The sequence below is a fragment of the Physeter macrocephalus genome, chromosome 20 (genome assembly GCF_002837175.3).
Source record: "Physeter macrocephalus isolate SW-GA chromosome 20, ASM283717v5, whole genome shotgun sequence".
NCBI classification, from domain to species: domain Eukaryota; kingdom Metazoa; phylum Chordata; class Mammalia; order Artiodactyla; family Physeteridae; genus Physeter; species Physeter macrocephalus.
Window position 1 is genome coordinate 53,681,110 of NC_041233.1, and position 26,005 is coordinate 53,707,114.

The following is a 26,005-nucleotide window of genomic DNA, read 5'->3' on the forward strand; positions in this document are numbered from 1 at the left end:
CGAACCCGCGTCCCCTGCATCGGCAGGCGGACTCTCAACCACTGCGCCACCAGGGAAGCCCACCCATGTTTCATTTTAAAAGGGACATGGTATCATACACTGCTCATCCCCCATAGTCAGAATTAAAGGTGGTCCTTTCCCTGCCTTCATCACCCATCTATCTCCAGTCCACGTGGGGGTCAGCTGAAGGCCGGGCTCCCAGCCCACGCACCTGTGCTGTGCATGGCTTGGAATCCTCTCCTCTGCACCGAGGCGTCCGAATAAAACCGGAGGAACAGGCTGCTGCCGGAAGCCACCACGGGGTCTGGCTTCTTGCTGCCGCAGAAACGGCCGAGGACCGGGGCCAGGCTGTCGGGCCCATCGTGCAGCTCCAGGTGGTCATAGGCACATTCCTCGTGCTGCTCGATCTCAAACTCGTTAAACGCCTAGGGATGGAAGAGCAGAAAGTGAGGCAAGGTCACTTCAGCCGGGGCGGGCCCCCCTCTCCAGCGGTGGGACACGCATCTGCCCAGCCAGCTGTGCGGGCGGCACGGAGCCCATGGTGATGGTGGCCACATCTGTTGAGAAGGTCTCCAGCTGGCCCCTCTCTCAGTCCCCAGAACAACCCTATGAGCTATTGCTTCCATGACCACTGTGCGGATAAGATGGCCGGGGTCAGGGGGTTTCAGTGCTTGTTGGTGTCTGTGCTCCTTCTGGCACATCCTGCAGCTCCTCCCTCAACCATGAGAGCAGCAGTGACCGAGGTGTTCACCCTGAGCCAGGGGCTGTTTTAAATGCTTTGTAAGTAGTAATCCTCACAACCCTGTGAGGTGTCTACCATGATAACCTCCACCTTACAGATGAGGAAACTGAGGCACAGGGCTGTCGGATAACTTGCCCAAGGTCACCCACCGGCAGAGTTGGGCCATGACCAGGAAGTCAAGGAGCCCTTGCCCTTAACCTCCGCACTGCACTGTGTGAATGAGGCTTCAGGGAGTGTGCGCTACTCCACGTCATTGTCCTGAGAGTGGCTGGCCAGAGTTGAATATTCTTTTCCATGCACAGCCCTGCATTTTCTCACCCAATTCTCATAATACTGTAAGGGAAGAGCTACTATTATCCCCAGTGTGCAGAAGGGGAAACTGAGTCTTAGGAAAGTTAAGTGGCTTGCCCACGTTCAAACAGCTCGAGAAGGATGGAGCTGAACTTGACCCCCAGCCAGCCTGACTCCAGGCCACACTCCTAACCATCACCAGGCCATACTGCCTCCCTCCTCCCTGTCCCCCCAAGACCGTCCCCTGAAGCAGGCCAGGGCAACCCCATAATTCCAGGCTGTAAACCAGGCTCTGCAGCCCCAAATGTAGGGCCTCTCAGGCACTGGGCACATGACTGGCCGATGGCCTGTCCATGGCTACGAGGGGGATGGGACAAGGTGAGAGGGGACAGTTTAACTGAAGACTTGGACCAAATGACAGAGAGGGAGAGAGAACATTAGCTGGGGGTTGGAAGGGATCTCAATTCACAAGAAGGGGCCCGGGGTGACAGAGCAGAGATGGAGGTAGAGAAGGAGAAATAGAGGGACCGAAGGCTTTCATAAGAATGGCACACACATTTTGTGTTTGAGCTTTGAAATGGGCAAAGCTCTTCACACTTATAGGAAGGGAGGTGGGGCCGGAGAGTCGGGGTAGGGACGGTGGGCAGGAGTAGGAAGGGGAGGCTGGTGGGACCAGGGTGGGCAATGCAATGGGAGGGTGACGGTGGGCCAGGGAGACGGGGCGCTCCCCAAAAGTCCATAGGACACCCTGTGGCTACCCCTGTGCAGTCGAACACTAGCTTCCTGGTAAGTATTCAGTTCACACTCTGGTAGCAAAAAGGTAGAGCATGATCAGTATACCCACCATCCACTTCCCAAGGAAGTATTTAAGAACTAGCGCATTATGTATGTGCCTCAGATAAATTGGAGGTCTGGGTTCACTCTGGCCACTGTGATGGGTTGCTTTATTTCCTCAGTACTGTAGAGAACAGGAAAAGACTTTTGGGGCAGTTACTGAAATCTTGCGGCCCTTCCAGGGAAGCGCCGCTACCAGTTGTGCAAATTGTGCGTTCCCAACCCCAGGGCGCGCCATTCCCCCCGCCGTCTTCAGAGATTTGTGTTGCCATGGCGATCATCTTCCAGCAGACGGCAGCCTTTCTCTAATGCACTCGCTTTAATTCACCCTCGCCCAGATTCAAGGCTGTTCTGACTGACCCAGGAGAGTAGCTGAAAGCATTTCCTACACGGTCAGCCATGCATATGAGGTGCCCACATGGGCACCTGTGGTCAGGGGTCCTGCCTTCACCTCTCGATGCCCCAGGCCTGCACCCGTGCCCAGCCTGGGCACCCATTCATCCACCTGTCCTCCTCACTGCTCTCGCCAGTAAAGACCCACGCAAGTCCCAGGGCGATCATCTATTTATCCTCACCTTCTCCTTTGTTCTCTCCCCTTCTCCCTGCATTATTGGTCCATAATTCAGGGGGACATCCATATACATTCTGAAGAGCTTAGCTATCTCCAGAGTTAGAATGACCCATTTTAAAACTGTTTGTCTGCTGGAATACAACAACCTCTCCAGAAGGCAAGAGGGTTTGTTTTACACTCCACGATCTGGGAGTCCCTGGTGGCTGAGAAACAAGACTTGTAGGAAAAACTCATTTCTCTTTTGAAATAACTGAGCATGGTGCGCAGACCACCACGATCACATGCATGGATGGGACTTTAAAGAAAGGCTTGGAAGATATACATTTTTAATTCAAGAGAGAATTAGCATACATAACTTAACCTCCTATTGTTAACTGGAAAAAATGTAAGTTGTAGAAGCATATGAATAATAGAATCCACTTGAGAAATGTGAGGAAGAAAAAGGATATATATTTTTTCCTGTGCATACACACACAGAAATTTCTGGAAGAATTCACAAGAAAATGTTCAGAGAACTCATTCCTAGAGTGAGCATGAGGGTCTGGAAACTTGATTTCCACTTTCCAACCCTCTGACTGACTACATTTTTTTTTTAACCTTGAGAATGTTTTTTGTTTGGTTGGTTTTTTTTTTTTGTAAAATATTGTAACTGGAAACTATTGAATCTCAAACAGCGCTTCAGATCTGTGTGATGGGTGCCAGGTCATATTGACACCACTGTGAACAGGTGCTATTAACAGAGCTTTTCTCACCCACCACCCTGGGCGGAGGGCTTCAGGTGCCTCCTCTCTTTTAATCTGCACAACAGCCCGGAGAGGTAGGTTTCATTAGCAGCTCCATATTCCAGATAACAAAACTGAGTCCTGGAAATGTTGAGTAACCTCCCCAAGTTTCAGAGCTGGAAGGGATCTCAATTCACAAGAAGGGCCCCGGGGTGACAGAGCAGAGATGGAGGTAGAGAAGGAGAAATAGAGGGACCGAAGGCTTTCATAAGAATGGCACACACATTTTGTGTTTGAGCTTTGAAATGGGCAAAGCTCTTCACACTTATAGGAAGGGAGGTGGGGCCGGAGAGTCGGGGTAGGGACGGTGGGCAGGAGTAGGAAGGGGAGGCTGGTGGGACCAGGGTGGGCAATGCAATGGGAGGGTGACGGTGGGCCAGGGAGACGGGGCGCTCCCCAAAAGTCCATAGGACACCCTGTGGCTACCCCTGTGCAGTCGAACACTAGCTTCCTGGTAAGTATTCAGTTCACACTCTGGTAGCAAAAAGGTAGAGCATGATCAGTATACCCACCATCCACTTCCCAAGGAAGTATTTAAGAACTAGCGCATTATGTATGTGCCTCAGATAAATTGGAGGTCTGGGTTCACTCTGGCCACTGTGATGGGTTGCTTTATTTCCTCAGTACTGTAGAGAACAGGAAAAGACTTTTGGGGCAGTTACTGAAATCTTGCGGCCCTTCCAGGGAAGCGCCGCTACCAGTTGTGCAAATTGTGCGTTCCCAACCCCAGGGCGCGCCATTCCCCCCGCCGTCTTCAGAGATTTGTGTTGCCATGGCGATCATCTTCCAGCAGACGGCAGCCTTTCTCTAATGCACTCGCTTTAATTCACCCTCGCCCAGATTCAAGGCTGTTCTGACTGACCCAGGAGAGTAGCTGAAAGCATTTCCTACACGGTCAGCCATGCATATGAGGTGCCCACATGGGCACCTGTGGTCAGGGGTCCTGCCTTCACCTCTCGATGCCCCAGGCCTGCACCCGTGCCCAGCCTGGGCACCCATTCATCCACCTGTCCTCCTCACTGCTCTCGCCAGTAAAGACCCACGCAAGTCCCTGGGCGATCATCTATTTATCCTCACCTTCTCCTTTGTTCTCTCCCCTTCTCCCTGCATTATTGGTCCATAATTCAGGGGGACATCCATATACATTCTGAAGAGCTTAGCTATCTCCAGAGTTAGAATGACCCATTTTAAAACTGTTTGTCTGCTGGAATACAACAACCTCTCCAGAAGGCAAGAGGGTTTGTTTTACACTCCACGATCTGGGAGTCCCTGGTGGCTGAGAAACAAGACTTGTAGGAAAAACTCATTTCTCTCTTGAAATAACTGAGCATGGTGCGCAGACCACCACGATCACATGCATGGATGGGACTTTAAAGAAAGGCTTGGAAGATATACATTTTTAATTCAAGAGAGAATTAGCATACATAACTTAACCTCCTATTGTTAACTGGAAAAAATGTAAGTTGTAGAAGCATATGAATAATAGAATCCACTTGAGAAATGTGAGGAAGAAAAAGGATATATATTTTTTCCTGTGCATACACACACAGAAATTTCTGGAAGAATTCACAAGAAAATGTTCAGAGAACTCATTCCTAGAGTGAGCATGAGGGTCTGGAAACTTGATTTCCACTTTCCAACCCTCTGACTGACTACATTTTTTTTTTAACCTTGAGAATGTTTTTTGTTTGGTTGGTTTTTTTTTTTGTGTAAAATATTGTAACTGGAAACTATTGAATCTCAAACAGCGCTTCAGATCTGTGTGATGGGTGCCAGGTCATATTGACACCACTGTGAACAGGTGCTATTAACAGAGCTTTTCTCACCCACCACCCTGGGCGGAGGGCTTCAGGTGCCTCCTCTCTTTTAATCTGCACAACAGCCCGGAGAGGTAGGTTTCATTAGCAGCTCCATATTCCAGATAACAAAACTGAGTCCTGGAAATGTTGAGTAACCTCCCCAAGTTTCAGAGCTGGGAAGAGGCAGAGCAGAGGCTGAGACCCGTGTCAGCCTGATACCGAAGTCCGTGTTGTCCGTAAACTTTGAAAATAACTCACAAGTTTCACCCTGTGGCCCGCGGTTGAAGAGATGTTCCAGGTACACTCCCTCCGGCTCGGGTATTTGTCAGGCCAGTTGGGGCTCACCAGGGTCCCCTCTGCACTGCTGATCTTGTGCACACAGCCAGCTGGGGGTGACAGGGAGGGACACAGAAGAGACAGAGAGAGAGGTCATTCATTTGTGGGCAGCAGAAGAGGCATTCCGGAAGAGTCTCCTCCCTGACCTCTTGTCACATGGTCATAATATGTGAGGGCAGGGTTTGGCCTGAATAAAGGGTCCCCCAGCTCAGAGATCTGCTGATTTATTTGGCTTTGCTGCCTTCCTGGAGCCAGGTCACCTTTCTTTTTTTTTTTTTTTTTTTTTGTGGTATGCGGGCCTCTCACTGCTGTGGCCTCTCCCGTTGCGGAGCACAGCCTCCGGACGCGCAGGCTCAGCGGCCATGGCTCACGGGCCCGGCCGCTCCGCGGCATGTGGGATCTTCCCGGACCGGGTCGCGAACCCGGTTCCCCTGCATCGGCAGGCGGACGCGCAACCACTGCGCCACCAGGGAAGCCCCACCTTTCTTACTATTGCTATTCTCATTGTGATTGTCTCTCGAAATATGGTAGAGTTAGTGGTTGCGACCACAGGCCCTGGGGTCAGATGGGCCTCGGTTCAAGTCCTGGTGCCACCACCTACAAGCTGTGGGACCCTGAGCCTTGATGTCCTTATTGGTAAAAGGGGTGCCAACATTGTAGCGGGGATGCATGGATTAAATGAGATAACGCATGTGAAATGCTCAGTAAGTGCTAACAAAGATCTCCATCACTATGCCTTCTGTCTTTTAGTTTCCAAAGCAATTTCAATTGGAGGCTACAGATGCTGGCCTGGTTACCACGCTATTTGCAAAGAGCGGTCCCGCGACTTGCTTAGTAAGTAGCATTTTGGCCAATAGCTAGAATTTGTCTCTATCTGTGTTGAGCACTTTGATTGCATCCTTTCATTTAATCCTTCCCACCTTCTAATGGAGAAAATAAGCTGAGAGATGGCAAGTGACCTGTTGCTCGGGGGTAGAGCCAGGCCTGCCTTTGCTCTTGCTGATTAGGAAATAGAGGGCGCTGAGGAGGTACCACTGCTGTCTCTGCCCTGTGGCTTCAGGCTGAGGCAGCTGGAGGTTGAGGGTGGGTAAGAGGGAGAGGCGGCTGCACGGAGGTTCCCCCTCATTGCTGCCTCTGCTGCGCAGCCCCGCAGAGAACGGGCGCCAACAGGGGCAGCAGCTCCGACGTGGGATGTTCGCTGCCGCACTCCCTGCCACCCTGGGGGAATACATACAGTTCACCTGATGGGAGCTTAGCGGCCTTATATCCCTCCTGGCCACCCCCCCCCCTCACACCACAGGGGCTAGACAAAGTTTTTTTTAAGTTCCAGAATGACAGTTCCTTCCAAGTTCTTCCTACCTCTCAACCCAACCTGTGACCTCCTGTGTCCGGGTCACAGCACTGGGCTCGAGGGTGGGCTTCTGAAGATGTCTAAGCTCATTCTTTAACCTTCCGGGGAGGCCCTGACCAGTCTCTGTGGCGCCCCAGCCAGTATCTCCTAATTCCGAAATGTTTATCCCAGAACAGGGGTGTGAGGTCTTCACATCGTCCCTCACCCTGATGTGCATGCAGGGCTCTGTGGTGGGGACAAGGCCTGGAGGCCTGTGTGTTCATCGAGATGCTCAAACTCCCTTTGCAGGATGGGGTAAGCACATGGGAAGTCCTTTCCCAGAGTGACTGGACACGAAAAGCCGTCTGGCTCTGAAGGACTCCCAGTAGTGAAAGCAGCAGGGACAAAGTCTTCCCCAAATTCTATTTTACTATTAGACCTGCAAATGGTAAATATGATTATGACATAGATGGCTGATATCTATCGACATTTCAAGTGCTTAATATGTGTCAGCCTGTCTGAAATACTTTCTAAGCATGCTCTCGTTTAACCCTCACAAAAACTTTAAGAAGGAGGTATGTTTAGTCCGTTTGAAACAGAAGAGGACACTGAAGCTCAGAGAGGTTAACTAAGTCGCCCAAGGTCACACAGCCGGTAAGTAGCAGAGCCAAGATTTAAACCTAGGTGGTCTGATTCTGGAGTCTGGCGTTTAACCCCTTTGCAATAATAACTGTAGGAGAGCACTCAAGGGCCCCTACAAGCTTCCTGAAGGAGTGACTGCCCTGGCGAAAATCACTCTTGAGCAGGAAGGTGGGAGGAGGAAGGCAGAAGCTGAGCCTCAGTTCGGGGCTTGCTAGACCTGGAAGAAGCGCCCCACGCTCTCACTCTTACGCATGCGCACGCTCGGGCAGCCAAGGCGAGCCTCCCCGCGCCCTCCACCCCGGCCACGGTCCAGCCTCACCCTCTTTGCAGTCCTGCCGGTTCTCATGGAGCCGGTAGCCGTTCCTGCACCTGCACAGGTAGCTCCCGAAGGTGTTGACACATTCGTGCTGGCACCCGCCGTTGTCCTTGGCGCACTCGTCCTTGTCTGCGGAGATCAACGGACTCTCCTAAGAGGAACCACCAACTTGGGAACGTCCCTCACTGCCCAGAACCCAGCTCAAAAGGAGTCTCCACCAGGCAGCCTCCCTGATTGTCCCAACTCTGATTATCCTTCCACGGGGCCGAGGGTGGGGCAGCATTCCTTGGATACTACCTAGCCCTGGTGTATATTGAATTCCCCATGCTCCTAAAGCACTTTAATGTATATATAGGTTCGCCCCTCCTGCTCCCCACCCAAACCAAGGAGCTCCTTAAAGGATAGGCTAGTATTAATAATAATATTAACGATAATAAAAATAACCACCGTGCACTGAGTATTTACCCTGTGATGGACACTAATCACTCTATTATACCCTCTGTATTATCTAAGTTAATGCTCACACAACTTTAGGAGGGAGGTGCCTATGCCCCCATTTTACAGGTAGGAAAACTGAGGCTGAGAACGTTAACGTGCCCAAGGTTACTCAGTGAGCAAGCAGTCTGGGTGACCAGAGGCCTGGGCTGTTACTCCATGGCCCCACACCTCCTACTGCCTGTGGAGCAGGTAAGCGTGTGACCCTTGGGCCAGGCGGCCCAGTGGCAGCCCTGCTCCTCCACTTCCAGCTGTTGTGACCTTGGAGAGCCCTTGACTTCTGTGCCTCAGTTGCCTTACCTGTAAAGTGGAGTCAGTTATGGTGTCCTTACCTCACAGGATTGTTGAGAGGAGGAAGCGAATTAGTACAGGGAAAGCACTTAGAACAGCGTCCAGCACCAAGTCAGTGTTAGTTTTTATTTATTATTATGGATGGACTCAGATGTTAGCTGTTGTTGTCGTTATGGACCTTGTAGCTCAAGCTGGCACAGTATGCAGTCCTCTCCTAAGCCAGCTTCCTTCCCTGTTAACCGAGGACCAACCTCCATCCCCGGCCTCCCACCAGGATAACTTCAAGGGTCAGGGACATCTCCCTCCTCTCTGTACCCTCTGCCCACTGCGGGTAATGTGTCACTGAACACTTGGTGCTTTAGTTTTGCCCTGTGATTCTATGAGGACACCTAAGAATCCTTAAAGAGCCCGTAAAAAATAAAGAGATGAAGACCACCCAACACTTCAGCGCCGGAACCACGGGCTAGAAAGAGGCAAGGAAGGCTCCTCCCCAAGCCCTCTGGGGGAGTACAGCCCTGCCCACACCTCGGTTCCAGACCTCTGGCCTCCAGAGCTGTGAGAGACAACATTTTTTGTTGTTTTGAGCCACCTGGTTTGTGGTCGCTTGTTTTGGTAGCCCTGCAATAACATAGCCACCACGCTATAAAACCCGGACCGAGGCAGAGACACTGTGAGGGCCGGGGCAACGGGCAGAGAGGGGCGGGCGGGTGCCCCAAGGCTGGGAGCCCACAAAGCCGTGTTGCCCTCAGCCTGTGGTCTTGCCCCCAGACCCGCACACCTGAGAAGAAGTGGGCCCTGAAGCCGCGTTTGGAGACCGTGTTGTCGGACTTGAACTCCACGCGCATGTTGTTGCTCTGCGAGGTGATGACCTCGGGCGTCTCGGAGCCACAGAACTTGCCGTGCAGCCCGGCGTCAGGGGACAGGCCGCTGCGCACCTCCACGAAGTCGTACTTACACACCTGCAAGGGGGAGCCATGGGCGGAGCCGCCCGGTGCCCTCAAGTCCCCGCCGCAGACCCTGGCGCATGGCGGGGCTGCCTTCCTGAGAGCTGCACCCTGCCAGGTGGGCAGTCGAGCTCCGTCAGACCCAGCAGGAGGGTCCTCTCGACTCTTATTGGGATCCCTCCAGCCCAAGGTGCAGACAAGGGGTACGCCTGACTAGCTGTCCAGCTGTAGGGCTCTGCCTGGGCCTCGGCTGGCTGACTTGATCATCCCCTGACCACCGCCCAAGGGAGGGAATGGGCTGTTTATGCCACCCTGGTCCCCAGCTGCATCTCACCACCTCCATTCCTCCCAGGTGGACGCTAAGCCCCAGATTCCTACCCCAGGGGACGTACCTGTCCTGACCACCTCGCACCCCCCGCCCCCACGACCCGCCTCCTCCTCTCTTGTCCTGATTCTCCTCGGATTTATCGGTGACGAGAGGACCCAAGCCCTCCATCTGCAGAGGGTGTGCAGCTGAAACTGCCTCACCAAACACCCCCCAGATTCTGCCCAGCTACAGCCCCACGACCCTAGGAGGCCACCTCCCCGCCTGCTGAGCCCCTCGCCAGTTTTCAGCCCTGAGCCACATCCCAACACGATCCCCAGTCAATTGGAGTGCAGAAACATACATCATTGCCTTCCAGTTCAAACACTTCAAACTGAAGGGAGATCCGGTACTGAGCGGGGGCCACCACTTGCCAGACACAGTTTTTGTTTGTAGGATACTCCTTTGGCCACCCAGGACTGGTGATGGTTCCATTCAGCTTGGTAATGAAACCGCCACAGGCCACTGCACGGGGGGGGGAAAAAAAGCAAGATTCATCTGGTTTTATTTCCAAGTGACTGCAATTTCCCCCATCAGCAATAAGCCCTGCTGTTCTTTAATAACAGCAACAATAACAACAACAACAAAGAGACCATCTGAACTGATTAATTCAGCCTCCTTTCTTCTAGTCTGTTTCAACTGAGGATTTGGAGGGATGGAGTGGAGGACAAGTCTACAGCTTTTTAAAAAAAGACGATGCGTTTGTGCTTACCTCTCACTCAGTGGCATAGCTGGGGACTTCACATGACTTGGACCAAGGATCACACACACACTTGTAGCTGCCCAGAGTTTCAAGATTTAGAAACGTTTGCACCAAGCTATGCAATGTCCCTGGCTTCCATGAACGAGCAGAGTCATTCAGGTGGGCAAGGAAAACACCACCAGCCCGGTAGGAATGGAATGAATGAAATGCGCTATTCGTTGAGTCCCACCAAAGTGCTCATACTTATTCTTTGCTTTTATTTGCTACCTTAATAATCGTATGAATTTCACACAGTCACAGAAGAAAATGAACCATGGTTCCACCTGCACAGTTGCTGGGGTGGAGTCCGATAAAGTCATCTCACGTTTGTGGCTTCATCGAGTTGTTTTTCCCTCCAGGAAGGAGGTGGATCAGCCCCACAGCTGTCCATTGTTACTTCACAGCCAACCAGCTGCCCCATCTTCATCTGCCCCCCTTCTCCTAAGACTTGTCCCCCATCCCCTCTCACTCCACCTTGGCAGGTCCAACACCAACCTTCGCACGCCTTCTTGTCAGAGGCCAGCTCATAGCCAGGATCACACACACACTTGTAGCTGCCCAGAGTGTTCACACAGCGCTGTTCACACCCGCCGTGATCTGGCCAGGAACACTCATCCACCTCTGTTGGGGAGGAAGGTGACCATGGTTAAGTCATCACAAAGCTGCCGGGTCTGTTCCCCATCGCTTTCCACATCCCGGGATTCCCTCTAAGAGAAAGAGCGACTCCTGGTGACCACCTTCCAAGGAGTCCCCTGTCCACGTCTCAGAAACCAGCAGCAGCCACAGCGGCGAGTGGGATCTTGACAACACACAAGACTAACTTGTTAGCCAGAAGCAGGGCTCCTTTGAGAGGAGACCGGGCCTGGTATAGCTCCATTCTTTGCAGGGTTCAGTCAGCAGTATTTGTGATCTGAGAACATCTCAAAGCTTTCATACCAAAGACGATCAATTTCAATGCCGTAAAACTGGGGATCCCCCATAAATGCGGGACGTCTCAGGACATTAAGCAAAGGGTGAGGACAAAGGGACACATTCCTAGATGAAGATGTATGAGTATTCTCCAGCGATAGAACCAGAAGCTGTGATTTAGCATTTTTATCACTAATCTGAAGAGGTGATCTTCAAGGTTACAGAAAACGCTGGCTCTTAGGTGAGCCGATGCCTCCAGGAGAAACTACTGGAAGAGGCCACAGAGAGACTGAGTTAGCAGGGGAGTTACACGGGATTCAGCACCGACAAGTGTCCAATGATGTGTCTGGGGCAATTAAATAGCAGCAAGCAGGACACTGTCCAGAGGGAGAACGTGGGACTCATTGGAGAATCTCCCCGGACATGTCAGCCCATGCACCACTAAAGAAAAGAAAAACCAGTCCATTGGGCTTCTCCAAGAAGAGTATCGGAAGTAAAAGGAAAAAATCATTGTTTTCTGCTGCCAAGTTGTGGTACATTTATCCCTAAAGAGCCTGCAGGTTGTAGCCTAACAGAGCTGCAGAGTCTAATGAAAGGACAACTAGACACAGAGACATCTTCAAACAACAACAACAAAAGCCCAACCTAGGAAGAAGAAAGGTTTGGAGAGTGGGTGGAAGTGTTGGTTCCTAACGCCAGGGAAGGTAAGATCAGAGCAAGGACAGAATTCACGAAATCTCGAGAGACCTCGCATTACACATAAAATAAATGAGGACATTTTCAAGTTGGTAAAGACTTGAAAAGATCCCCAGTCCTGCCACCTCAGCAAGGATCCATTTCTGGTAGGTGGCTTTTCAGACCCTGCTGGAAAACACCTAGAGATAGGAATCTTACTGTTTTTAAAGGTATTTCTTGTCCTTTGAAATTTGAATTGTTAAAAACTCTGACTCCTTGCAACTTCCAACCCAATGGTCCAGCAGAAAATGCAAACCTTTCAACCACCATATCTCCTTTTTCCAACTCAAATAAACTTCAACTCAAATAAACACATTTCCTTCCAATCTCCCTGATCCATGATGCACAAAATACTCATCAACCTGGTGGCTCGTCACTGGGTGCAGGATAGTTTGTAAATATCCCATCATTTCATATAGTGAGGAGTAAACTTAGGTGACTCTAAGAGTGATGTGTTCTTGGGCTCAACAAAAGCTTAAATAAGTTGGTCAGTAGGGGAGACTGGGTTTAGGAGACACGCTCTAGACAAGGAGTTGAAGTTGTCCATAGCTTCAAATAAGTATAAGTATTAAGTTCGCTAAAGTAGTAACAATCCTGCAATTATTTACTACTTTACAGTAGGCAAAGTACTTTCTTTGACATTTGATAAAAAGTATAAAAGGAGGAGAATCAATAACAATGAGGAACAGAAAAAGTCCAGTCTTTAGAGTGAGCCAGACAGACCTGGGTTGGATTCACCAGGGGATCTTCCTTCAATAAACTGGATGATTTGACCTTTCTGAGCCTTCCTCCACTTTTAAGATGAGAATAATATCTGCTTTTAGGGTTGTGGTGATTGAAAATGATGCCTGTGAAGTACCCAGCATATAGACACTCATTACACATTAGCTATTGCTCTAGAAAAGAGCAGGGTTGCTTTTGAAATTCCAGTGGATGGAGAAACACAATGATGGGAGTAGTGAAAAGGATAAGGTTACCTGGCATCCCTGAATCAGGGAAAAGTAGAGTAGGCCTGGGGAGGGGAGAGAGAGACAAGGCAGGAACAGAAAGAAGGAAAAAGCTTCAAGGATGGGCCAATGAAGGAAGACTAGATGGGCAGGAAGGCAGCACAGCAGAGTCAAGAAACTGGCGGGAGGGCGGAAAGGAACCATGGAAAGAGCCCATCAACATAGAGCAAGTTAAACAAAGGGCCAAGCTGGGTGGTTGGGGGAGACTGATGCCAGAAGATGCTATGGGCAGGACACACGATTGTCATAGGCAAGAAAAGGAGGACCACTGATAAGTCTCCTGGCACCATCTTAGCCATGTGGAGGGAGAGAGGCTGGTGGATTGGATTTGCACCTAAAGCAAAGGGAGTATATTTCCTCCAAAGACTAGAAGGGTAGGTAGGGTGTTTGGCCCAGGAAGATGGCTAAAAGGTATACGTGTACACCTGAGCTCTCTCCAGAAAGAGCAGTGAGATGTTTGGCCATTTCCACCCCTGCTCCAGCTTGGGTGTATGGTGTGGAAGTGAACCAGGGGCCCTGCTCTCAGGGGGAGCCTGGGTGTCCTCTGCATCACCTCCACACTAGAATGAAGTATCATCTGCTTCAAGCCCACAGGCTCATGCTTGCTCTGGGCTACAGTGACCAAGGCCAAGCAACCCAGAAAAATCTGGGAGAGTGTGGGGGTGGGAGAAGAAGCTGAATCAGGGATCAGCTTTGCTGACTGGCTTTTTTTTGCCTTCTCCAAGTAGTACCAGTGAAAGAAGGAACCATTCTGAGGTTAGATAATGAGATGACTCAGGTAGGATCCCAAACATTGTTTCAGAGAGAGTTAAGGAAAGGGAAGGCAAGGCACATCCCTAAGCTTTTGAAGTACCTTGAAGGGAGCCAGTCCCCCACATCACAGATCCCATGGTGGGCCATCAGCACTGGGACTGTGGAGCATGGAGATCAAGGTGGGAAACCCTCCTGTTCTTTATGTGGGGAGTGTGGCACCAAAATGGCCCTGTCAACCCGAAAATGCACTTGCCATCTCCCCAAGTAAGCAGAGATGTGAGGTGCTTTGCCTGCTGCCCGGCCAGCAGGCTCTGAGAGGGACTTCCATCTGGCACCAGGAGAGGGATGCAGAGGCCAACTGGCACCCTGGACAGAGCCACGTGCCAGCTGGGCCCTGGGCAGAGACTCCTGCCAACTGGCACCAAGGCAAGAGCTTCTTTGGCTGGTCCAACTCTTCTGCGTGGCCTTTGTAGTTACTCTTCCACTTTCTTTCACTGGAGAAGTCCTGACATACGCACCGGCCCCCTGTGTGCTCACAGGACATCCTACTGACAGACAGCCTTGCTGGAAAAAGGCTGACAAAGAGCTGGCTGCGTCGGGGCTCTAGATCTGGGCTAAGCTGTGCTAGATCCCATGTGACTACTGAACACTTGAAATGCAGCTATTCTAAATTCAGATGTGCTGTGAGTGTAAAACACACTGGATTTCCAAGACTTAGTGTGGAAAAAAAAAGCCATAAAATCTCTCATTAATATTGTGTATATGGATTACATATTAAAATGATAGTATTTTTGATATATTGGATTAAACAAAATACAGTATTAAAACTAATTTTGCCTCTGTCTTTCTCTTCTTCTTTTTTTTTTTTGTAAGGTGGCTGCTGGAAAGTTTAAAGTTACATTCATGGCTTGCATTTGTGACTTGCTTTCTTCTCTTCTTCTTTTTTTTTTGTAAGGTGGCTGCTGGAAAGTTTAAAGTTACATTCATGGCTTGCATTTGTGACTTGCCTCCTATTTCTGTTGGACAGAGCTGCTCTGCACTGTGGTCTCTGGCCTCATTCATCCGCGTGGGAACCCTGAAAGGCAGGCAGAGCAGGGAGAGAGAAGCCCAATCCACAAATGAGAATCGGAGCCTTATTCATTCATCCACTGCCCTGTAAGTATTTATTGAGCCCACTGTGGGTCTGGCACTGTGAATACGGCGGAGGACAAAGCAGGTAGGATCAAGTCTCAGAAAGGAAAACTGACCTGCCTGAGAGAGTGAGCTGGTAAGAAGTGTGTGGGCAGGGCTAGACCCCGAACTGCAGAGGCTAAATCCTGGGCCCTCCTCCCTATACTCCCATGGCAGAAGGGTGACGAATGTCAGAATCAAATCAAAAATTCAAATCCCTTCACTTTACTTTCCTGTGGCTTTCAGGTCTCTGTAGAGGAAAGAGAGTGAGCTGTGAAGTCCTACACATGCAGGGCCTACTTCTAGCTCGGCCACCTTAGAACTTCAGTTTCCTCAATTTTAAAATGGGGGTAACAATGCCAAGCAAGGGGTTGCTCTGAAGACAAAGTGAGGTAGCTGGTACAGCTTCTGGCATACTCAATAGATGTCTTTTCTTTCTCCTTTAATAGGAGACCTGACTCCTCTTTTAAGATTCAGGGTCAAGGTCAATGCTGTATAGTTCTTCTCTTCTAAATGTGACTCTCTACCGCCCTTCTTGACATAAAAAAGATGTCAAGCTGGGCCTGTGCACTAAGTTAGTGTAGACGGGCTTCAATTAACACCTTTACAAGCATCTAAAAAGCTGTTTGCCAACTGACATGTCCTCGAATATCTAGGCTGGGTGCTGACCCCACCCCCGTGCTGAGTGAGACCCTCCTCCGATGTCAACACTTCACACAATATCACTGCCCACTGGCTCACAGGTCTCCTGTGTCACCTTGAGCTCTTAAAGACAAGGACCATGTTCTCCTCTGTCCCACAGCCCCTGAGACACAGTTTGATGACTGCTGAATAAACGTTAAAGGTAGAAGAGGGAGAAGATGGCATTTTCTAACCACTAAAACGGAGCTAGTTATCATGGTTGCTCAGAGCAGGCCAAGGCTCTAGACTCAGTCCCGTACAAACCGGTTTAGCATCACAGAGAGAAACACCCCTCTCCACTGCACTGGCTGGCATCTCCAGTAGGGTTGCCACAAAAAAAGCAGAAGTCTCCATTAAAGTTGAATTTCGGATGAACAATTATTTCTTAGTACAGTATGCAATACTGGGGACGTACATACACTACAAGATCATTCTTTATGTGAACTTTGAATTTAACTGGGCAAACAGTTTCTTAAAAATTTGTTCAATCCGGAAACCCTAATCTCCATTCTTAGCTGGTCCTCTCAAAAATGGCAATGCTGATGGTCAGCAGAACCAGGAATGAGATGTGGGTGGGCCAGTGCCAACTGGTTACCAGTTCTCTTACTGGAAAGAAGCCCCAACACCTAATTTACGGACCTGGGGGTGGAAGTCAGGGAAGGAGAATTAGGATAAACAGAATTAGAATAAAACCTCACGATTATTTGTGACGTGGTGTAAAATGAGGTCTCCCAAAGTTGTCCACATCATAGTCCTGGAACCCGGGAATGTTACCTTAACCTTATGTGGCAAAAAGGACTTTGCAGATGTGATTAGATGTGATTTCAGGTTCTTGAAATGGAAGATTATCCTGGAGCGTCTGGGTGGGCCCACTGTAACCACAAGGGTCCTTACAACTGAAAGTGGGAGGAGGAGAGTCAGGGTCAGAAAAGGAAACGTGATGATGAAGGCAGAGGTCTGGGATGCAGCCCGAGAAGGTCTCAGCTGCCCTTGCTGCTTGAAGACCGAAGGGCACCACCAGCCAAGGAGTGCAGGCGCCTCCCCTACAAGCTGGAAGAGGCAAGGGAATCTGACCTCGAGAACTGTAAGATGATAAGTTTGTGTTGTTTTAAGCCACCACATTTGTGGTCATTTGTTACAGCAGCGATAAGAAAGGGACACACGGCAACTGCAAGAAGAAGCTGTCACATCATTTTTTCCAGAGAGAAACATAACCACTTCAGAGATTCCTTCCTTGATGGGACTAAACATGACACCCTGTGTGTTCACTTAATGCTATTTCATTTTCTCCTGCCAATAACTCTGCGATAACCTGGTAGTATTGTTTCTACAGGTAGAGAGATTGGGGCTCAGAGAGGTTTTATAACTTGCTGTAGGCGACCCAACCAGTGTGGCTGCTAAGTCAGATGGGGGTCTCCCCAGGCTGAGAGACACGCAGCAGGTGCAGTCTGGGCTACGGTGAGGCGAGGGCTGTGCATCTCTACTTCTACTAAGGCATCTCCACTAAGGCATCTCTACTAAGACTCCCATGTACTTCTTCCCACCACAGCCACTAGGCAAACTGCATTTGAAATACACTTGATGTGGCTTGGTTTCTTGTTTTTTTGTTTGTTTTTGCTTGGGAAAGAATTAAACTTTGTCTCCAATTATTCAGAGCGTTAGGATTCTGCTCTGTTTCTGTTTGGGTTTGCTGTCCCCAGATGGCTCAAAGCAGGAAAAAAAAAAAAAAAAATCCCACACACTTGTGTGGTACTTTTCAGCTTATGAAGTGTCTCCACAGCCATCATTTCATTGGGGCTTCACAGCTGGCTGGGTAAAATGAGCAGATTTCCTTCTCCCTGTTTTACAGAGAGGAAAACAGGGGCTTCAGTAAGGACAAAGGGATGCTTGCTCAGGGTCACACAGCTTGAAGTGGGTTCTTCTGACACCATCTGCTCACCTAAAACCTGGGAGAAGGGGATAAAGAAGGGGCAGATGGGGAGACAGAGTAAGGAAGGGACCAGGATTTCTGGGTTAGCACAGCCAGGAGCCCTGGGAGAGGAGGGAGGAAGGGGTCACTGATCGGCGACCACCAGTTGCAGATTGGATATCTCCATTCAGTGGCTGCTGGTGTGCTGGTGGGCGCCCAGTTACAATGCATGGGGAATAGCCAATATTTCTTCTTAGCATGTGGTCTGAGGAATTCCAGGGCTCTGAGAGCAGAGAAGGAAAACCTATCTATTCAAAAGAGTCTTAGGAAGCTCGCTCTGCTGAGGCCAGGAATGCTGGTCTTCCCACGCCATTCTGTGTCTGATTTAATCAAGATCTTACAGAGCAGTCAGTCCCTAAGGTGGCACGGAGGTTTGTTTCCTGTGAGCGCCACACCTTCTCAGTTTCCCCCCGCCCCCTGCCCAGCTCTGCCCACTTGAGGGTAGGCTTGTAGACTGGGAGCTGATGCTTCAGGAGCTGAAGACCCGGGCTGCCTCTCTGGCCCACATCAGGGCATGCAAGGCAATGTTCTAGAAAGAGTTTGAGCTTAGGAGTCAAACTGTGTTTAGATTCTTGATCTGCCAATTAACTATCTGAGTGATCCTGAGCAGCCCTTCTCAACAGTGATCAAGCATGATCTAAACCCAACTCAGAGGTTTACTTTGGGAATTAAATGACATAGTGTAAGTCAAGTACCTTGCACCGTTCCTGGCACACAGTAGGTGCTCAATGAATGATAGTGACTCCACAAATATGTATTGTTATCAATGCTCAGTTTCACTAAGGTTCATGAAGTTGACCTTGGAAACTTATAAACCTAATTTCCAAGTGTGGCAGCACAACTTTCTGCCACAAAGAAAGAAGCCAAGGCTGAGCCTGTTCCCGAGTCAGTTGTGAACTCCGCTGGGGAATCTACGCACAGCTCTGAAACGGCTTGCTGCCTCCTCACTGCAGGAAGCCTTGTTTGGTGCTAAGGTTCCCTATGGGTTTTGTGATTCTTAGGCCAGGGGGGCAGTACTTCATCCTGTGACTAAAATGGAAACAACTGCTAATTCATACCCTTGAAAAAATTGGCTGCAAAGCCTGCTTTATTGATAGAGCCATCAGACACAAACTTCATCCACATTCTGTTGGAGCTGGACTTTACATCCTCTGGCTTCTCATAGCCACAAAAGTGGCCAATGAGGGCGCTCTCTTCCGCAGGGCCGTCGCGTATTTCCAGGTAGTCGTATGCACAACTGTCGTGTCTTTCGATCTAAACGGAGAAACGGAGACAACATGAAAGACAGCAGCTTGGCCTTAAGGTTTTCAATTTAAGAAAGAAACCTAAATATCACTCTTGAAAATCTAACCAAGAGACAAAAGGACTCAAACGTGTCCTGGGCTTTTCCAAGCTGTCTCCTACTTGTGCAAGTCAAGGATGAATCAAGCTGCAAAGAGATTAAGTCGTGATAAACAGGGAAGAAAGATTCAACAAAACGCCCTGGGATCCCATTCTAGACTTCTGCTTCAATTATTCCCCCACCCTCTCCAGCAGCCTTCAGCAAGGAGGCAGATGTGATTTCAAAGCCTGCAGAGGCTCTGATACCAGATGTCCTGGCAAAATGCATCACGGACTTGAAATGGCCTCTTAGGTTCCTGTTTTCAGCCAAAAAATGGAAATGTATCTTTATAGAGCACAGTGTCTAAGATCAGCAGTACTCACCTCAAAAGCTTGGAAGGTAAGCCCCACGTGAAATCCCTCTGAAACCGTAATCCTCCAAACACATTCCTTGGAAGGTCTGTAGTCATCCGGGTAGTTTGGAGATTGAATCTGACCGGCATCTTTGTTAATGTCTCCCCCACAGGTAGCTTTAGAAAAAGAACCAGGAGGAAAGGAGGGGCGGGGTCCCTGGTCAGAGCTTACTAAGGAAGTACACCACTAGGTGGCTCCACTTGCCAACATTTTCATTTCCATTCAACCAAGACGGTGCCTCCAGAAAGGCATAATCTCATGTGTTTGCAACTCTGAATTTTTCCCATATAAAGAAAATAACTGTGTAGAGCAGTGGTTCTCTACCTTTGCTGTGCATCAAAATCACCTGGGAGATTTTTCAAACTATGGGAGCCAGGGCCACATCCCAAGAAGTTCTGATCAAATGTGTCTGGGCGATCACCGGGGGTTTGAGATCCCCCAGTGATTCTGATGCAGAGGGTGGAAGCCTCTGGTACAGAGTGATGTGTACACACGCACACGCCCGCTATTTCCTTTATAAAAACAAAACTTTGGCCTCTCCAAAATTACAATTTAAGTCCCTAAGGGGCCTTAATAACTATTTAGTGTTTTCCTTTGGGTGGAGGGCGGGCACAGGGGTAACTGGCCAGAGAAACCCAATATGTGGAACAAACAGAAGCAGAATTGCCCTGGTGGCAGCTGCCTAGAGCCCAGACCTATTGGTTCCCTCCACTCAACCACCATGGTGGCCTCAGAGGCCCTTCCAAGAAATGTAGCTGGAAATTCCTTGACATTGTCCAAAGTCCTCTTTTCACAAATGAAACTCAGAGAGGTTTGGATTCTTTGCTCAGGCTCACACAGCTATTCAGAGGCTGCTTTCATTTCCACAGTGTTCTGTAACCCCCAACACCATCCCCACTGGACTGGAATGAGGGTTCAGCAGGGTGGTGACAGGTAGGTGGCGCCTGTCCTGAAGGGAGCCCAGCTAGCCTCTCAGCTTCCGTAAGGTGGGAGAAGGGGACGGTGCTGCCCCACCCTCAGGGCTTGGGCAGCTGCCACACGTGCAAGGGCGGGAAGGGACACCGGCTGCGCGTGAAGGACTGAGGCACATCAGGAGCCACGCTGGCGGCTTCTCTCGTCACGAACAAACCTTCATACGCCGCGAAGAAGCCCTTGCCCAGGATGTTGCTGCTGCTTCGGAATTCCACCCAGAGCCGGCTGTCTGTGGAGATGAGCGGCTCCGGAACTTTGTCGCCACAAAACCTACCTGGGAAGTGGAAAAGAACGGTCAGGCTGCTGGCGGACAGCACGGAGGGACTCAGTGCAGGCAGAGAGAGAGCAGCGTTGCTTCAAACGCAGTTCAAGGTGAGCAGTCCTCGCGGGGCCACTCATCCTGTAGCACATACAGGATTAAAAGCTGGGATGGAAACAGTCACAAGCCGGTATGCCTCCTTCAGGAGAGTCTCAGACTCCGATCAATCAAACACCCTGAGTGTGGCCCAGGCGCCCCCTCCCCTACCAGTGGGTCTTGTTGAGGTGCTGAGGGGGATGAGGACGTCCCAGCAAGGCCAGCGGTGGGATGGTGGTCTGAGCGAGTGATGAGCGTCCCCCCTGGTATCTCTATTACATATACACCCTTCTATTGGGGGGGGGCATGCCTTATGCCTTCCTTGTCTCGGGAAAGGGTTGCCAGAGGACACATGATGACAAAATCAGTTCTTGGCTTTTGAATTCCACGAGTCTGGCCACAATACCAAGGATTTGGGAAAATACACAATGAATAAGAGCACATTTCCCCTGCCTTGTAGTCTTAGAAAGATTCCTAGGATGGAGGAGCAATCCTCACCTGGAGGGAGAGAGGATTGGAGAGGGCACCATGGAACCTCTGAAAGGACCCTGTGCCCTGGGTGGAGAAGGTTGATAGAGACCCCAAGGAGGTTTAAGGAGCTGGGAGGAGCAGAGAGCTGTGCCCCCAGGGCAGTCCCTGGCAGAGCCTGGAGGGGCAACAAGACCCTGGATTCCCCATGTCCCACCTGGGGTCAGAACAGGAGCGTCTGTGTGTTTTCTTAAGACATTAGGCCGGGAGACAGGCATGCAGAGGTCTTCAGGGAAAGCAGGACACGATGTCAGCAACAGGACTCCTGGGAGGGGATGGAAGCGACTTTCCCATAGCCCAGAGGGCCTGGGGAGCCATAGCACGTCTCCCATAGGACGTCTTCTAGGGAGGTGTGGACTTGGCACCAGTCTGAACTGGCCTAGGGCTGAGACAAGGAGGAGGCACCGCAGCCACTTAGGTGGACAGAGGACTGGAGACAAGAGGGGGATGAGGACATCCCAGCAATGCCAGTTGGGATGGCAATGTGCCAAACACCATGCCCTGGAACAAAGTGTGCCCCCCGCCCCCGCACTGGCACCCTGCGGGAAAAACCACAAATTGACTGTAATTAAGTTCCCACTACCTGATGGAAAGGGGCTCATAATTGCTACTGAACTTGTGGTATTGAACATACAAATAAATGTGTATTTCCTAGACACGTGGGTACATTGTGTGAAATTTGGACCCTTTACGGAGGAAAAGGGGGAAGGCCAGGCCTTCCCAGGGCATGGTCATCCTTGGCCATATAATTTCCAATGCCACCTAAGGATGGCAGCCAGGGCAAGAACGGGGGTGGGGTGGGAGATGGACTGAGTCATACTCATCATCAGCTCACAACACAGACCAGCCAAGGTCTCTCTGAACAGAAAGCGTCCATGGCTCCAGCAAGCGCTGACTGTGTGAGTCACTCAAGAATCCATTTAACATGGTGGGGGGGTGACGGTTAATGGGTATGGGCTTTCTCTGGGGGATGATGAAGATGCTCTCAGACTGTGGTGGCTGTACAACTCTGTGAGCACGCTGAAACCACTGACTTACATGCGTTAATGATGAGAGGTATTATGGTGCATGAATTTTATCTCCAAAAAATGTTTTAAAGTCCATTTGACAGATATTTAGTGGGTATCCTCTTATGGCCAGCACTGTGTTAGCCACTGGATCAACCCCCTGAAGCTGTAACGCTGCTTTGCCCTTCTGAGAAATGGGGCGGGGGGTGAGACTGGGGGAGTAATAAATGCCACTACAGACATTTCCTAGTGGCCAACTGTGGTCGACATTCTTTGGGGAGACACAGGGGTAGAGGTTGCTAATCTCCTTCCATTTCCTTCAGATTCTGGCTGCCTGTAGCCTTTTGGATTGGGGGAGCTTAATATTAAGGGAGATGTGCTAAAACTGCTGTTGAGAATTGGGCAAGGAAGAATCCATCAGAAGTCTATACACTTCCAATAATGGCTCCTCGGGCATGGCCAATTAGTATCAATTAGTTCTTGGAAAACAACATGTAAGCCTGGGGAAGTATTGCTCACCAGGGAGAAGTCGGAGCCACTGAACAGTGGTTGAGCAATGCCTGTTCACAAAAGGAACTCTTTCTTGGCTAAACCGAGTTGCAAGTCCAAATTTCTCCTTTTAAAACCCCAGCTGTCACAGCCGCTGGGGAAGTTTTCAAAAGAGAGAGGGACTTCCACCACCTTGCTGCCTAAGAAACAACGCACCCCAGGGCCACAGGCCCACCCACCTCTGCTCTGTACCCCGGAAGAGACAGGAATTACCGGCTCAGGTGTGTTTTACTGCCTTGGCAGAGCTAGACTTGGTAGAATAAATTACAAATTATGTCTAAGCGACGTCTCCCCAGATCACCTTGTAATTCTTAACTAGAACCCTCTACATTGTCCCTGGACTGATGTCTCCAGATTCTCACCTTCACTGTAATGGTTCTGATAAAAGCTCCCTTTTGAATTGAACCAGACTATGCCAGACACTGTCCTACACACTTTACATGGATTTTCTATTTGCCTCCCTACTACCTTCGGAAATAGGTGCTATTATGAATCTCATTTCTGAAAAAACTGAGCTTTGGAGAATTGGAGCTGAGTTACACTCAGCGTGAGTTACGCTCAGGATGGTAAGTGGCAGCAGGATTTGAACCTCGGCAGCCTGAGATCTTGACCTCATCATCAGTCTCACCCTCTTCATCACCATCACCGCCACCACCATCCAAAGGAACTCCTCTGTTTGAGGTGCAGTTCTGAACACTGCACCTTTTTTGGATCAGTAGACATCAAATCTGCTGTCTGGAATAGAATCACTCTTCCTATTTCCCAATTTGGAAACAGACACATGGGAATGAAGATCAAAGACTCAAACCATAAAGCAAACTTGTGGCAACACCAGGCTGGCCAGTTTGATTCACGCCATCGGTTCTGCTCATTTGGGGGGCCGCCCCTGCCCAGAGAGCCCTTAGTAGTGGAGCCACGCGACACTGATCGGCCAGCCTGGCCTTTCTGAACTTCCCTCCCCACTTCAGGGAAGGGGGGAGAAAAGCTTTTGTGTGCGTTGTGGTGGGACAGAATGCCCGAGGACCGTTCTGCCTGCAAAAGTGCATTGTTAGAGTAATTCCTCTAGCAGAAATAAGGGAGGGGAATCCAATTAACAGGCCAGTGTTTCAGATTACTAGATGAGTTCTGTATGCAGCCACCTTCCTCCCCTCTTTAGGTGCAATCTCCTCAGTGACCCCCAAAACTGAAAAAAACAATCTGCTATCTTTAAGCAGCCGTGAAATGTTCTCAATCTAATCACATTTCCCTTTAATCACGATGTGAAAAGCTGAGCCCCAAACAGCCTTCTCCCAAGGAGACTAGCAGGCTGGAGAGAAAATGGACTAGAGAAAAGGTGTCAGATTCCTAAACTGAAATCTGTTTCCTGCCTTTGGAGGAGGAGTTTAATAAGGATATCAAGAAGAGGAAATGCAGATGAGGACACTACAAGTGGACTCCATGGGGAGTCATAAAGGGTTCATTCATAAAAAGTTATGCGTCCATTATGCCTGGATTTTCACACACTGCCCTGGGAAAATATGCGATGCACAGTTTTTCAGAGCAAGATGCATACTTTCACAATCCGCCCTAATCCGCTCTCCCTCCTGCCAAAGGGGCATTGACCTGCCTCCTCCCAGCAGATTTCATGGCACTGACCCCTCCCAGGGACCAGCTCGGCCCACACAATGCACTTGTTCCAAATACAAAAGTTCACTAACAACTGCATTTGGAAACATCAGAGCAGGCCAAATAGTTGGCAAGGGAGAACTCCTGCAAATGAAGAATGACGGTTACAGGCGCGGGGCCATGCCTTGGCTACAGCACACTCGGCGCGCGCGCACACACTCTCTCTCTCTCTCACATCCACACACTCTCACACACACATCCACACGCTCACTGCAAAAGTGTGTAAAATATAAGCAAAACAAAAAAAAAACCCAAACAAAAAACCATCATTGATAATGACGAACGGCAAAAGCTCCATCTAATCAATGAACGTGTAATCAGAGTTCCCAGGATCTGTAGTGAGAAAATTCTTGTTTCAAGTTCAAGGAACAGCTGGAAATCCCTCTTCCTGTGCCCATTTTCAGGAGCGTGCCTTGGCCCTCTCCACGGAACTTTAGGAACAGAGAGCTTCCCCCTCCTGAGCTTTTTAAGTCTATCACATTCCCTGGGGGGTATAGGGTTGCCAGATTTAGCAAACAAAAATACAGGAAGCCTAGTTAAATTTGAATTTCAGATAAACAACGAATCATGGCAGTCCTATGGGGAGCCCCTTCCAGATTCAGCAGTCCTCTTGTCCCATCAGCTGGACATCTAAGTTCTGACCTGATCTCAGCCACCTGCAGGCTGTGTGGCCTTAGCGAGTTGGTTTGCACTTGGGGAGTGTGGTTTTCTCATGAAGGTGTGTGACTCTAAGGTCCCCGAGACTCCACGTTATCATGAAACTCCTCCCACACAGTTTCTTTTATTAATTATAAAATAATATCTGAATGCATTCTTGTAAAAGAGCCAAATAATCCAGAAGTATACAAACCAAACCATGGGGTTGCCCCCCACCCCGTGCTTCCTTTCTCAGAGTGCAAGGGCGCTCATCAAGACTTCTTTACAAATTCCTATCTCTTTGTACCTTTAGGAATTTAAACTCATGGCCCTCTGGACTGAGTTGTGTGCCTTTCCCAGTGGTAAGCTGATCTGGCTGAGACCCTTTGGCCGTACAGAAGCTTAGTATCTGCCAGGCCCCCCTAGGTCCAGCCAGACCCTCTGTCCCTGTCTCTTCTGATCCACCCCCAGAATCTGCAACGAAGTTGGGCTCAGTCTGTCAGTGAAATTCCCCACCTTAGCTCTCTCCCTTCTTTCCGGCCTCCATCTTTGGTCAGTTGTCCTAATAGCAGCTCACACTCAAGCCAGTCATTCGAAGCATACCAAGTATGGCTTTTCTGCCTACGTGAAGACATGCCAGGGACAAAGTCTGCGCTGCGAACTTACGCTGGTCCAACTCAGAAGCCCACCCTGAAGAGCACTCTAAAAATGAGGACCACTCACTCTCAGCGGACACCCTCCCATCCGGCTCCTTATGACTCTGCTTCTTTTTTTTTTTTTTTTTCGGTACGCAGGCCTCTCACTGTTGTGGCCTCTCCCGCTGCGGAGCACAGGCTCCGGACGCGCAGGCTCAGCG

General features: G+C 49.9%; 1 protein-coding gene across 1 annotated transcript in view; it reads right to left on the reverse strand.

Moving 5' to 3' along the window:
• The window catches only part of TLL2 (tolloid like 2), a 139,708-nt gene that overhangs the window by 4,737 nt on the left and 108,966 nt on the right, over positions 1-26,005 (reverse strand). The window contains exons 11-19 of the mRNA XM_007117899.3: positions 20,567-20,683; positions 19,408-19,553; positions 18,762-18,957; positions 10,975-11,100; positions 10,042-10,202; positions 9,208-9,388; positions 7,647-7,772; positions 5,278-5,405; positions 212-425 (exon numbers count right to left, since the gene is read on the reverse strand). Of these exons, the coding sequence (XP_007117961.1) occupies positions 212-425; positions 5,278-5,405; positions 7,647-7,772; positions 9,208-9,388; positions 10,042-10,202; positions 10,975-11,100; positions 18,762-18,957; positions 19,408-19,553; positions 20,567-20,683 (1,395 nt within the window). The remainder of the gene's footprint in view (positions 1-211; positions 426-5,277; positions 5,406-7,646; positions 7,773-9,207; positions 9,389-10,041; positions 10,203-10,974; positions 11,101-18,761; positions 18,958-19,407; positions 19,554-20,566; positions 20,684-26,005) is intronic.